Genomic DNA, 16,648 nt, shown 5'->3' with positions numbered 1-16,648 from the left:
AGCAACGTATAGAGATCAACATATCCTTAACATAACCTCGACATAACCAGAATATAACCTCAACATAACTAGAACATTACCTCAACATATCCTTAACATAACCAGAACATAACCTCAACATATCCTTAACATAACCTAAACATAACGAGAATACAACTTCAACATAACTAGAACATAACCTCAACTTAATCAGAATATAACCTCCACATAACTAGAACATTACCTCAACATATCCTTAACATAATCTCAACTTAACCAGAATATAACCTCAACATAACTAGAACATTACCTCAACATATCCTTAACATAACCAGAACATAACCTCAACATATCCTTAACATAACCTAAACATAACGAGAATACAACTTCAACATAACTAGAACATTACCTCAACATATCCTTAACATAACCTCAACTTAACCAGAATATAACCTCCACATAAGTAGAACATTACCTCAACATATCCTTAACATAACCTCAACATAACCAGAATATAACCTCAACATAACTAGAACATAACCTCAACATATCCTTAACATAACCTCAACATAACTAAAATATAACCTCAACATAACTAGAACATAACCTCGACATAACCAGAATATAACCTCCACATAACTAGAACATTACCTCAACATATCCTTAACATAACCAGAATATAACCTCAACATATCCTTAAGATAACCTCGACATAACCAGAATATAACCTCAACATAACTAGAACATAACCTCAACATATCCTTAACATAACCAGAATATAACCTCAACATATCCTTAACATAACCTCGACATAACCAGAATATAACCTCAACATAACTAGAACATTACCTCAACATATCCTTAACATAACCTCGACATAACTAGAACATAACCAGAATATAACCTCAACATAACTAGAACATAACCTCAACATATCCTTAACATAACCAGAACATAACCAGAATATGACCTCAACATAACTAGAACATAACCTCAACATGTCCTTAACATAACCTCGACTTAACCAAAATATAACCCCAACATAACTAGAACATAACCTCAACATATCCTTAACATAACCTCGACTTAACCAAAATATAACCTCAACATAACTAGAACATAACCTCAACATATCCTTAACATAACCTCGACTTAACCAAAATATAACCCCAACATAACTAGAACATAACCTCAACATATCCTTAACATAACCTCGACTTAACCAAAATATAACCCCAACATAACTAGAACATAACCTCAACATATCCTTAACATAACCTCGACTTAACCAAAATATAACCTCAACATAACTAGAACATAACCTCAACATATCCTTAATATAACCTCGACATAACCAGAATATAACCTCAACATATTCTTAATATAACCTCAACATATCCTTAACATAACATCGACTTGACAAGAATATAACCTCAACATATCCTTAACATAACCAGAACATAACCAGAATATGACCTCGACATAACTAGAACATAACCTCAACATATCCTTAACATAACCTCAACCTAGCCAAAATATAACCTCAACATAACTAGAACATAACCTCAACATATCCTTAACATAACCTCGACTTAACCAAAATATAACCTCAACATAACTAGAACATAACCTCAACATATCCTTAACATAACCTCAACTTAACCAGAATATAACCTCAACATAACTAGAACATAACCTCAACATATCCTTAACATAACCAGAACATAACCTCAACATATCCTTAACATAACCTAAACATAACGAGAATACAACTTCAACATAACTAGAACATAACCTCAACATATCCTTAACATAACCGACTTAACCAGAATATAACCTCAACATAACTAGAACATAACCTCAACATATCCTTAACATAACCGACTTAACCAGAATATAACCTCAACATAACTATAACATAACCTCAACATATCCTTAACATAACCTAAACATAACCAGAATATAACCTCAACATAACTAGATCATAACCTCAACATATCCTTAACATAACCTAAACATAACCAGAATATAACCTCAACATAACTAGGACATAACCTCGACATAACCAAAATATAACCTCAACATAACCTCAACATATCCTTAACATAACCTCAACTTAACCAGAATAGAACCTCAACATAACTAGAACATAACCTCAACATATTCTTAACATAACCTCAACTTAACCAGATTACAACCTCAAACATAACTAGAACATATCCTCAACATATCCTTAACATAACCTCAACTTAACCAGAATATAACCTCAACATAACTAGAACATTACCTCAACATATCCTTAACATAACCAGAATATAACCTCAACATAACTAGATCATAACCTCAACATAACCAGAATATAACCTCAACATAACTAGAACATAACCTCAACATATCCTTAACATAACCAGAATATAACCTCAACATAACTAGAACATAACCTCGACATTACCAAAATATAACCTCAACATATCCTTAACATAACCTAAACATAACCAGAATATAACCTCAACATAACTAGAACATAACCTCGACATAACCTAAATATAACCTCAACATAACTAGAACATAACCTCAACATATCCTTAACATAATCAGAACATAACCAGAATATGACCTCAACATAACTAGAACATAACCTCAACATATCCTTAACATAACCTCAACTTAACCAGAATAGAACCTCAACATAACTAGAACATAACCTCAACTTAACCAGAATATAACCTCAACATAACCTCAACATATTCTTAACATAACCTCAACTTAACCAGAATACAACCTCAACATAACTAGAACATAACCTCAACATATCCTTAACATAACCTCAACTTAACCAGAATAGAACCTCAACATAACTAGAACATAACCTCAACATATTCTTAACATAACCTCAACTTAACCAGATTACAACCTCAAACATAACTAGAACATATCCTCAACATATCCTTAACATAACCTCAACTTAACCAGAATATAACCTCAACATAACTAGAACATTACCTCAACATATCCTTAACATAACCAGAATATAACCTCAACATAACTAGATCATAACCTCAACATAACCAGAATATAACCTCAACATAACTAGAACATAACCTCAACATATCCTTAACATAACCAGAATATAACCTCAACATAACTAGAACATAACCTCGACATTACCAAAATATAACCTCAACATATCCTTAACATAACCTAAACATAACCAGAATATAACCTCAACATAACTAGAACATAACCTCGACATAACCTAAATATAACCTCAACATAACTAGAACATAACCTCAACATATCCTTAACATAATCAGAACATAACCAGAATATGACCTCAACATAACTAGAACATAACCTCAACATATCCTTAACATAACCTCAACTTAACCAGAATAGAACCTCAACATAACTAGAACATAACCTCAACTTAACCAGAATATAACCTCAACATAACCTCAACATATTCTTAACATAACCTCAACTTAACCAGAATACAACCTCAACATAACTAGAACATAACCTCAACATATCCTTAACATAACCTCAACTTAACCAGAATATAACCTCAACATAACTAGAACATAACCTCAACATATCCTTAACATAACCTCGACATAACCAGAATATAACCTCAACATAACTAGAACATAACCTCAACATATCCTTAAAATAACCTCGACTTAACCACAATATAACCTCAAAATAACTAGAACATTACCTCAACATATCCTTAACATAACCTCAACTTAACCAGAATATGACCTCAACATAGCCCTTACATAACCTCAACATATCCTTAACATAACCGACTTAACCAGAATATAACCTCAACATAACTAGAACATAACCTCAACATATCCTTAACATAACCTAAACATAACCAGAATATAACCTCAACATAACTAGATCATAACCTCAACATATCCTTAACATAACCTAAACATAACCACAATATAACCTCAACATAACTAGGACATAACCTCGACATAACCAAAATATAACCTCAACATAACCTCAACATATCCTTAACATAACCTCAACTTAACCAGATTACAACCTCAACATAACTAGAACATATCCTCAACATATCCTTAACATAACCTCAACTTAACCAGAATATAACCTCAACATAACTAGAACATTACCTCAACATATCCTTAACATAACCAGAATATAACCTCAACATAACTAGATCATAACCTCAACATAACCAGAATATAACCTCAACATAACTAGAACATAACCTCAACATATCCTTAACATAACCAGAATATAACCTCAACATAACTAGAACATAACCTCAACATATCCTTAAAATAACCTCGACTTAACCACAATATAACCTCAAAATAACTAGAACATTACCTCAACATATCCTTAACATAACCTCAACTTAACCAGAATATGACCTCAACATAGCCCTTACATAACCTCAACATATCCTTAACATAACCGACTTAACCAGAATATAACCTCAACATAACTAGAACATAACCTCAACATATCCTTAACATAACCTAAACATAACCAGAATATAACCTCAACATAACTAGATCATAACCTCAACATATCCTTAACATAACCTAAACATAACCACAATATAACCTCAACATAACTAGGACATAACCTCGACATAACCAAAATATAACCTCAACATAACCTCAACATATCCTTAACATAACCTCAACTTAACCAGATTACAACCTCAACATAACTAGAACATATCCTCAACATATCCTTAACATAACCTCAACTTAACCAGAATATAACCTCAACATAACTAGAACATTACCTCAACATATCCTTAACATAACCAGAATATAACCTCAACATAACTAGATCATAACCTCAACATAACCAGAATATAACCTCAACATAACTAGAACATAACCTCAACATATCCTTAACATAACCAGAATATAACCTCAACATAACTAGAACATAACCTCGACATTACCAAAATATAACCTCAACATAACTAGAACATAACCTCAACATATCCTTAACATAACCTAAACATAACCAGAATATAACCTCAACATAACTAAACATAACCTCGACATAACCTAAATATAACCTCAACATAACTAGAACATAAACTCAACATATCCTTAACATAATCAGAACATAACCAGAATATGACCTCAACATAACTAGAACATAACCTCAACATATCCTTAACATAACCTCAACTTAACCAGAATATAACCTCAACATATTCTTAACATAACCTCAACTTAACCAGAATACAACCTCAACATAACTAGAACATAACCTCAACATATCCTTAACATAACCTCAACTTAACCAGAATATAACCTCAACATAACTAGAACATAACCTCAACATATCCTTAACATAACCTCGACATAACCAGAATAGAACCTCAACATAACTAGAACATAACCTCAACTTAACCAGAATATAACCTCAACATAACCAGAATATAACCTCAACATAACTAGAACATAACCTCGACATAACCTAAATATAACCTCAACATAACTAGAACATAACCTCAACATATCCTTAACATAACCTAAACATAACCAGAATATAACCTCAAAATAACTAGAACATTACCTCAACATGTCCTTAACATAACCAGAATATAACCTCAACATAACTAGAACATAACCTCAACATATCCTCAACATAACCAGAATATAACCTCAACATAACTAGAACATAACCTCAACATATCCTTAACATAACCAGAATATAACCTCAACATAACTAGAACATAACCTCAACATAACCTCGACATAACCAGAATATAACCTCAACATAAATAGAACATAACCTCAACATATCCTTAACATAATCAGAACATAACCAGAATATGACCTCAACATAACTAGAACATAACCTCAACATATCCTTAACATAACCTCAACTTAACCAGAATATAACCTCAACATATTCTTAACATAACCTCAACTTAACCAGAATACAACCTCAACATAACTAGAACATAACCTCAACATATCCTTAACATAACCTCAACTTAACCAGAATATAACCTCAACATAACTAGAACATAACCTCAACATATCCTTAACATAACCTCGACATAACCAGAATAGAACCTCAACATAACTAGAACATAACCTCAACTTAACCAGAATATAACCTCAACATAACCAGAATATAACCTCAACATAACTAGAACATAACCTCGACATAACCTAAATATAACCTCAACATAACTAGAACATAACCTCAACATATCCTTAACATAACCTAAACATAACCAGAATATAACCTCAAAATAACTAGAACATTACCTCAACATGTCCTTAACATAACCAGAATATAACCTCAACATAACTAGAACATAACCTCAACATATCCTCAACATAACCAGAATATAACCTCAACATAACTAGAACATAACCTCAACATATCCTTAACATAACCAGAATATAACCTCAACATAACTAGAACATAACCTCAACATAACCTCGACATAACCAGAATATAACCTCAACATAAATAGAACATAACCTCAACATATCCTTAACATAACCTAAACATAACAAGAATACAACCTCAACATAACTAGAACATAACCTCAACTTAACCAGAATATAACCTCAACATATCCCTAACATTAGCTAAACATAACAAGAATACAACCTCAACATAACTAGAACATAACCTTAACATAACCTCGACATAACCAGAATATAACCTCAACATATCCTTTACATATCCTCAACATAACCAGAATATAACCTCAACATAACTAGAACATAACCTCAACATATCCTTAACATAACCAGAATATAACCTCAACATAACTAGAACATAACCTCAACATATCAACATAACCTCGACATAACCAGAACATAAGCTCAACATATCTAGAAAATAACCTCAACATATTCTTAACATAACCTCAACTTAACCAGAATATAACCTCAACATAACTAGAACATAACCTCAACATATCCTTAACATAACCTCGACATAACCAGAATATAACCTCAACATAACTAGAAAATAACCTCAACATATTCTTAACATAACCTCAACTTAACCAGAATATAACCTCAACATAACTAGAACATAACCTCAACATATCCTTAACATAACCTCGACATAACCAGAATATAACCTCAACATAACTAGAAAATAACCTCAACATATTCTTAACATAACCTCAACTTAACCACAATATAACCTAAACATAACTAGAACATTACCTCAACATATCCTTAACATAACCAGAATATAACCTCAACATAACTAGAACATAACCTCAACATATCCTCAACATAACCTCGACATAACCAGAATATAACCTCAACATAACTAGAACATAACCTCAACATATTCTGAACATAACCTCAACTTAACCAGAATATAACCTCAACATAACCAGAACATAACCTCAACATATCCTTAACATAACCTAAACATAACAAGAATACAACCTCAACATAACTAGAACATAACCTCAACTTAACCAGAATATAACCTCAACATATCCTTAACATTAGCTAAACATAACAAGAATACAACCTCAACATAACTAGAACATAACCTCAACATATCCTTAACATAACCTCAACATAACCAGAACATAACCTCAACATATCCTTTACATAACCTCGACTTAACCAGAATATAACCTCAACATAACCAGAACATAACCTCAACATATCCTTAACATAACCTAAACATAACAAGAATACAACCTCAACATAACTAGAACATAACCTCAACTTAACCAGAATATAACCTCAACATATCCTTAACATTAGCTAAACATAACAAGAATACAACCTCAACATAACTAGAACATAACCTTAACATATTCTTAACATAACCTCGACATAACCAGAATATAACCTCAACATATCCTTAACATAACCTCAACATAACTAGAACGTAACCTCAACATATCCTTAACATAACCTCGCCTTAACCAGAATATAACCTCAACATAACTAGAACATAACCTCAACATATTTTTAACATAACCTAAACATAACCTCAACAAATCCTTAACATAACCAGAACATAACCTCAACATAACCAGAACATAACCTCAACATATCCTTAACAAAACCAGAACATAACCTCAACATAACCTCAACATATGCTTAACATAACCAGAACATAACCTCAACATATCCTCAACATACCAGAACATAACCTCAACATATCCTTAACATAACCAGAACATAACCTCAACATATCCTCAACATACCAGAACATAACCTCAACATATCCTCAACATAACCTCAACATATACTTAACATAACCAGAACATAATCTTAACAGAACATCAACATATCTTTAACATATCTAAATTTAACAGGATAAGCAGGTAATCTTTGCGCACACACACACAAACACACACCTCTCTTCAGTCGCTCCATGGCACTTTTACTGCCGGCGTATGTGGGTCTGATCTCCTTGCCCAGCTCCTCAATGATGGCTAGCAGCTCCGCATATTTACTCTGAGGAACCTGACCACCATTCGGACCCTTACACAACACAACAATCAGAACTTATTATTATCAAACATCACGGCATAAACGAGAGTTTCAAAAGACAATCAAACCAGTGCTGCTTGATCATCACTGAGAGAGTGTGAGTGTGTGTGTGTGTGTGTGTGTGTAAACTGTACCTGAGGGAAGCCCAGTGATGGAGGACCGAAGTCATTCAGGATGGGTTTATAAGACTGAACTGATGCCATGGAGGACGGAGAGGGAGGGTTTCCTGCACACACACACACACACATTGAAAACAGAGTGAGAGTTTGCTTTTATGTCTTATTCGTCACAAAATTCACAGGACGCTTGATATTTCAATGTGAGATCAGTAACACAAGCATAATTCCACCTCACTGCAGCATTTTCTGAACATTTAAAGGCACAGGTCACCCAAAAACTGTGATCCTGTCATCATCTCCTCACCCTTCACTTCTTACACACCCTATTGAGAATGCTGAGGGCCTCTAACCATTGACTTTGTTTTCTATTATGGAGAAAATCTTTTTATTTTGGGCTAAACTGTCATTTAAAATGATCTTTACAGTTAAACATATGCAGCTTTTACTTTGCTTATGCACCGTGTTATTCTCTTAGTCCACTAAAATACTGTGTGTTTTGGTAATCTTCAACGTAATCTTCTCTGATGACGTCAATTTGCTCAGATTGGGGCCACTATTTGGATCACTGAGTTCAGACCATTAGATTCGGGCCACTAGATATGGACCACTAGATTTAGGCCACTAGATTGGGACCACTAGATTCAGGCCACTAGATATGGGCCACTAGATTTGGATCACTAGATTTGGACCACTAGATTCAGGTCACTAGTTTTGGATCACTAGATTTAGGCCACTAGATTTGGATCATTAGATTTAGGCCACTAGATTTGGATCACTAGATTTAGGCCACTAGATCTGGATCACTAGATTTAGGCCACTAGATATGGGCCACTAGATTTGGATCATTAGAATTAGGCCACTAGATTTGGATCACTAGATTTGGACCACTAGATTCAGGTCACTAGATATGGATCACTAGATTTAGGCCACTAGATTCGGGCCACTAGATTTGGACCACTAGATTCAGGCCACTAGATTTGGATCACTAGAATTAGGCCACTCGATATGGGCCACTAGATTCAGGTCACTAGATATGGATCACTAGATTTAGGCCACTAGATATGGGCCACTAGATTTGGACCACTAGATTTAGGCCACTAGATTTGGATCACTAGAATTAGGCCACTAGATTTGGATCACTAGAATTAGGCCACTAGATATGGGCCACTAGATTTGGATCACTAGAATAAGGCCACTAGATATGGGCCACTAGATTCAGGTCACTAGATATGATCACTAGATTTAGGCCATTAGATTCCGACCACTAGATTTGGATCACTAGATTTGGATCACTAGAATTAGGCCACTCGATATGGGCCACTAGATTCAGGTCACTAGATATGGATCACTAGATTTAGGCCACTAGATATGGGCCACTAGATTTGGACCACTAGATTTAGGCCACTAGATTTGGATCACTAGAATTAGGCCACTAGATTTGGATCACTAGAATTAGGCCACTAGATATGGGCCACTAGATTTGGATCACTAGAATAAGGCCACTAGATATGGGCCACTAGATTCAGGTCACTAGATATGATCACTAGATTTAGGCCATTAGATTCGGGCCACTAGATTTGGATCACTAGATTTAGGCCACTAGATATGGGCCACTAGATATGGATCACTAGATTTAGGAAACTAGATATGGGCCACTAGATTGGGGCAGCTAAATATAGACCCCTAGATTTGGACCACTAGATTCAAATTATTACATTTGGGCCACTAGATTCGGATCACTAAATTTGGGTCACTAGATTCTGTTTAGGCTTGGGGTAGACCTTAAATACAATTAAAGGGTAATTTAATAAGTCATATAAATAATTCATGTTAACTTCCGGCCACAGCTGTATTCATTGGATAATTATACAAAACCCCGTGTGATCCATCAATGCCCATATATGGTTCGGCCCGGTCTGGATCTTTGGTTCTGCAGCTGCAGCCGGAATCTGCGCTTCCTCCAGCGGCCACCAGGGGTCCGCAGAGCCGCTCTCCGTCTGAGCGATCAATCAGCAGCCCGGAGACAATCATGGAGGAAACGACACGGGCTGATCTGTTCTCTATAGCCCGATCCCGCGGCCTCCACGAGGAGCGAGAGCCGTCCGAACGCCGAGCGGAGCCCCGAGCCGCGGTGCAGGAGCGGCGGAAGCGCGTGTTTCACCACGGTGATCATGGCGGAGCACCGGAGCGGATGCGCCCCGTAAATCCGCGCGGGAGAAACTGCTGTCTGTCTGTCGGTTGGTCCCCCAGGTGCCGTTTCTCTCCGCCGCTCCGCGATACACTAAACACGGCGGATCCCCGCCGCACCGGAGCCCCGAAACCTCCCGGCGGTGTTCCCAGTGACCGGTACTGGACTCACCTGAAGATCAGCGACCGGAGGAAGAAGAGAGTCCCGGAAATCAGCGGCGCGTCCCGCTTCTGCTCCCGCACTTTTGTTTACAGCGGAGCAGCGCCGGCAAATATGGCCGCGTCACAACTCATGACACCCACACTACTGTCCATGATCATCATCATCATCATCACACAGCAGCGCGCGCACACACACCCGTCCCGTGATAAACACTACACACACACACACACACACACAACACCGCCGAGATTTACAGCACTCACACACACCTCTGACTTGTATTATATAGATGATTTTGGCGGGCTGCGGATGATTTCACGACTGAATTATGATCAGAGAAATGTTTCACCCTCACACTGACTGAGTCCAGAATAACTCGAGCACTGTCTTAACACGGTTATTAATCCTGCTGACTTCTCGAACATCACCACAACAGTGGAGGAATGAGCAGCTCGAGGCTGAACACCACTAAAACTACTGGCACACACACACACACACACACACACACACACACACACCCGTCCAGTGATAAACACACTCGCACACCGCACCTGAAAATATAACTGAAATACTGCACACACATACACACTGCTGAGGGAACATCCAAACATTCAGTGTGTGTGTGTGTGTGTGTGTGTGTGTGTGAGATGAAGATGAGCTTGTTTGCTCAGTAAACACTCATCTGAGGGCTGATATTACCCGGATCTGCTTCAGAGATGGAGGATCATGTCTGACCTGAGGGGCGCAGTAGTGTACACAGAATTAGACAACAGCAGGGTTAATCATGCTCATATCTCAATCAGATGTGGTTTAATCTGCATTATTTATAATCTCATGCGCATAAACTGTATTAAATGAGTGTCTAATAAATAAAACCTTCTATCATTAAATTAAAACATGAGCCCTGATTATTAAAGAGAATAAGATTAAATATGGAAATGAGAGTTAAATAATGTTCATTTTTTAATATTTCAGCACAGGTCTGCTGAATGCTGCACTCTGATTGGCTGCTGGTCACTCTCAGGTGTTTGACTATTGTCAGATAAAGGCACAGCTAAAGTAGTTCCAGCAGGTTTACAGCAGCTCCATATCCCTCCGCTGAATGATTAGAGTCATTACAGAGAGACAACAGGAGGAGGTGTGGAGGACACTAGTGCTATAAGCAGACTAAATGCTTATGCTAAAATGAACATTCCACTTCACATTACTCTAATAACCCAATAGTTGATCAATTATAGCAGTGTTTCTCAACCATGTTCCTGGAGGAGCACCAGCTCTGCATATTTTCCAGGTCTCCTCAGCCAAACAAACCTGATTCAGATCATCAGCAGAGACTGAGAGACCTGTAATGGGTGAGGAGGAAGGAGACATCTAAACATGCAGTGCTGGTGCTCCTCCAGGAGTGTGGTTGAGAAACACTGAATCATTCTGAGCAGCTCTTATTGAAATCCACCAGTAAATACGTGATAATAAACATGATTTAGTTAATAATGATGAAACCCCTCTGTTCTGTACACTGAACACTTGTGATAAGACACCGTGATCTGCAGTTAAAGGCTCAGTTCACACAAACATTCAAATGACGTCTTCATTTACTCAACCTTTAACTCTCACACCACCTTTCTGAGTCTCTTTTCTGTTGAACACAAAATGAGATGTTTTGAAGAATGCTGAAAACCGGTAACCATTGACTTCTACAGTGTTTGTTTCCCACTACAGAAGTCAATGGTTACAGGCTTGTAACATTTTAAAAGGACAGTTCACTGATAAATGAATATTTATTCTCAGTCTTTATTCTGTTGAACACAAAAGAAGATATTTTGAAGAATGCTGAAAACCAGTAACCATTGACTACAATAATAGGAAAAGCAAATACTGTGGAAGTCAATGGTTACAGGTTTCCAGCATTCTTCAAAACATCTTCTTTTGAGCTCAACAGAGTAAAGACTGAGAATATATATTCATTTATCTTTTGTGTTTGACAGAAGAATTAAACCCATAACAGTAACACACTTTAGGGTGGGTAAACTCATTTCTGAGTGAACTGTGCCTTTAAAAATCTTCAAACATGCCAGAATTGTGCTTTAGAAAGTGTTTTTGTTGCTCTAAATATGAAATATGTGGGTTATAGACACACAGACTCCTCCAACGTGATGACAAATTACGCTAGCCACAGCCGCATCACCCTGCAGCACAAGAGCGGTCCCTCACTGAAGCAGAGCGGGGCTGAGTCTGGGGTGCGTTTCCTAAACAATAACGTAACTCACGGCTGAACCATCATAGTACGATGCTTCGTTTGGGAAGAGCGCTGTAGTGACGAGTGTTTCCCTAAACTGCCGTCTCTCTGTGGCAGATCCATCATTTGACCCATGTTAATTATAACGTCAATCGCCCATGGTGATGATCTAAACGGGCTGGAGGAACTACTTCTGTAGAGCAGAAGCCCGTCATTTATAAGTGCAGATTATATTGTTTTACACACACACGCACGCACGCACGCACGCACACACACACACACATTTAAATAAAATATGAATATTAGTTTAGTATAAACACACACTCGCTCTCCATATTAACTGAAATATAACAGCACATATAGAGCCTGTGTTTCCTTTACAGATACTATAGAGAACATTACAGTCTATTCTGAACCATCTAATCACTTACAAAAGCTGACACACACTCTAATCTCATATAGAAATCAGAGAAATTAATTATGAGGGGATTTATTAAGAAAGTTAATGTAATATTTATTAGGAAATTAAAGAAATCAGACTTTAACAATAATATTAATGATGATTATTCAGCAGGATACTGTTTATTTATTTATTTGTGTGTGTTTTAAAGTCTACTTTTACTATCTGACACATGATCACTGCAGAACTGTTCTAGCCCGCAGGCCCGTGTCATATACAGTACAGATAATCTACTATAGATTAAAGCATTAGCGTATGCTCTGTGTGTTGTTTCCACAAGCTTTGGAGACGTAACATATTCTGCTTTAAATAACAGCTCACCTACAGCTTTCGTCATGAGCCACGGCTGTGTTCTGAATGGCATCAATGTTTTCAAAGTGCACTGTGAAGGGAGCACAATAGTAAACATGACGATCGCTGAAACTGAACTGTAAAATACTCTGAAAGTAAATCACAGCTAAGAGAGACGAGCTTAATGCCGTTTTATTAATTTAGTTTAAGTGTCAGAATGTTCTGAATGAATAGGGCACAGGGGGGATAAGTGGGAATAGAACACAGCCAGGAACTCTGTACTGCAGCTCCAGAGGTGTAGTCACAAGCACACAAGTTTGTGACGCAGTTTACGAATGTTCATTGGAACGACGGATTTGGGAAAATCAACGAACTATGTTTGTAACGACGCGACTTTAGTTGGCTAACGATTTTCAGAAACGCACCCCTCATCAGTACCTGGATGGGAGACCACATGGGTAAACTAGGCTGCTGTTGGCAGTGGTGTTAGTGAGGTCAGCAGGGGGCGCTCAACCTGTGGCCTGTGTGAGTCCTAATGCCCCAGTATAGTGAAGGGGACACTATACTGTCAGTGAGCGCCGTCTTTCAGATGAGACGTTAAAGCGAGCTCCTGACTCTCTGTGCTTAATAATCTCATGGCACTTCTGGTAAAGAGTAGGGCTGTAACCCTGCTGTCCTGGCCAAACTCCCTCCATCAGCCCCATCATGGCCTCCCAATCATCCCCATCCACTGATTGGCTCCATCACGGTCTCTCCGCTCCACCTATAGCTGGTGTGTGGTGCAGCACTGGCGCTGTTGTCCTGTGGCTGCCGGAGCATCATCCAGGTGGAGCTGCACACTGGTGGTGGTGTGGAGAGACCCTCCTCATGATTGTGGAGAGCTTTGGGTGTATGGCCAGACATGATAAATGCACTATATACATCCTTCACTTACTCTCACTTATAACCTGTTTATAACAGCACATTAGCTGCAGAATGGTACAGATGAGCACATGATCAGAGCTCAAACTCTTCCTGCACTCGCAGACGTGACGTCTCCTCTCCTCCACTGAACACTATAGCGGAGCACATCACATGAACCACAGCAGTGCACTCGAGGTAATCCACAAGATTTATTGGTCAAATGCAAGAGGTAGAGGTCTTGCAGTCAGTTATATTCTCTTTGTACATCAGATCCGTCAGTAGTGCAACTCGTGCAGAGATGAAGGACACGGAGAGCAGAAGAACAGCACATGTCAGATACACACGGAGAGAGAAGAGTCCAACATGTACAGCAGATGAGCTCCGGGAGCCGCTCCTCCACAACAACAACACAAAAACAAGAACCATTAAAAAGCAAGAGTTAGAAAAGGCTCCGGCCGGCCCGTGACCCGCCGTCCAGGAGACAGAGCCACGTCCTGAAGCGGAGCTGATCCATGCAGAGCGTCTGTCCGCATGCTGGAGGAGAAGCAGACCCCGGGGGATTGTGGGAAACCCTGAGCGCAGTCGGTCTGTCCTGTGCATGAGTGTGTGTGTGTGTGTGTGTTACGTGAGGGGTGTGTGTGTGAGGCTCTGCGGGTGGTGCTGCTGCCATAAATGCTGCTGCTGCACCGCCAGCTGCTGACTCTGATCTGATGATGACAGGATGTTGACCAGAGGGGAGACACAGTTCTGCGGGATGATCAGACCTGAGGAGGAACACACACAGGTGGAGGAGTGAGGCTCTGGCTGCGTCCCAAATCACACACACTTCTATACTATATAGTATGTTAAATACAGTATGTGTGTGAGGGTGCGTCTGAAGTCACGGTATTGTAGAAACACTATGCCATTGTGCTGCGTGATGATTGCCTCACAGTGATCTACAGTGCATCTTGACAGTATTGACAGCGCTTCACTTTCCACATGTGTTTCTGTTACAGTCTTAGTCCAACATAGATTACATTGATTGATTTCCTCAACATTCTACACACAATCCCCCATAATGACAATACGGACAAAGAGTTTTAGAAAGAGTTGCACATTTATTAAAGATAAAACACCTGTAAAATCACATGTACATCAGTATTGACAGGCTTTGCTCACGCTCTAAATTGAGCTCAGGTTCATTCTGTTTCCACTGATCATTCTGGAGATGTTTCAGCAGCTTCATTAGAGTTCATCTGTGCTCAATTCAGCTGACTGGACATGATCTGATAAGGCGTACACCTGTCTATATAAGGGTTATGAAGACAAAGGAATTGTCTGTAGACCTCAGAGACAGGATTGTCTGGAGCACAAGGCTGGGGAAGGTTACAGAAACATGTCTGCTGCTCTGAAAGTTCCAGTGAGCACAGCGGCCTCCATCATCCGTAAATGGAAGATGTTTAACCACCAGGACTCTTCCTAGAGCTGGCCGGCCATCTAAGCTGAGCGATCGGGGGAGAAGGGCCTAGGTCAGGGAGGTGATCAATAACCCGATGGTCACTCTGTCTGAGCTCCAGCGTTCTTCTGTGGAGTGAGGAGAACCTTACAGAAGAACAACCATCTGTGCAGCAATCCACCAATCAGGCCTGTATGGTAGAGTGGCCAGACTGAAGACACTCCCCTGCCTGGAGTTAGCCAGAAGGCGTCTGAAGGACTCTCAGAGCATCAGAAACTAAACTCTCTGCTCTGATGAGACTCAAACTGAACTCTTTGGAGTGAACACCAGGCGTTACGTTTGGAGAAAAGCAGGCAGCGCTCATC

The 16,648-nt window shown here is 38.5% G+C and overlaps 2 protein-coding genes across 2 annotated transcripts in view; both read right to left on the bottom strand.

Moving 5' to 3' along the window:
- Positions 1 to 11,120, bottom strand: part of LOC130235908 (cyclin-dependent kinase 2-associated protein 1) — a 12,160-nt gene extending 1,040 nt beyond the window's left edge. The window contains exons 1-3 of the mRNA XM_056466436.1: positions 10,965 to 11,120; positions 8,621 to 8,712; positions 8,351 to 8,477 (exon numbers count right to left, since the gene is read on the bottom strand). Of these exons, the coding sequence (XP_056322411.1) occupies positions 8,351 to 8,477; positions 8,621 to 8,689 (196 nt within the window). The 5' untranslated portion in view covers positions 8,690 to 8,712; positions 10,965 to 11,120. The remainder of the gene's footprint in view (positions 1 to 8,350; positions 8,478 to 8,620; positions 8,713 to 10,964) is intronic.
- Positions 11,121 to 15,035: 3,915 nt separating this feature from the next.
- Positions 15,036 to 16,648, bottom strand: part of sbno1 (strawberry notch homolog 1 (Drosophila)) — a 39,124-nt gene continuing 37,511 nt past the window's right edge. The window contains exon 32 of the mRNA XM_056466435.1: positions 15,036 to 15,609. Within this exon, the coding sequence (XP_056322410.1) occupies positions 15,467 to 15,609 (143 nt within the window). The 3' untranslated portion in view covers positions 15,036 to 15,466. The remainder of the gene's footprint in view (positions 15,610 to 16,648) is intronic.

This window comes from Danio aesculapii, chromosome 10 (assembly GCF_903798145.1).
Source record: "Danio aesculapii chromosome 10, fDanAes4.1, whole genome shotgun sequence".
Lineage (NCBI taxonomy): Eukaryota > Metazoa > Chordata > Actinopteri > Cypriniformes > Danionidae > Danio > Danio aesculapii.
This window is presented reverse-complemented; position numbering and strand designations above follow the sequence as displayed.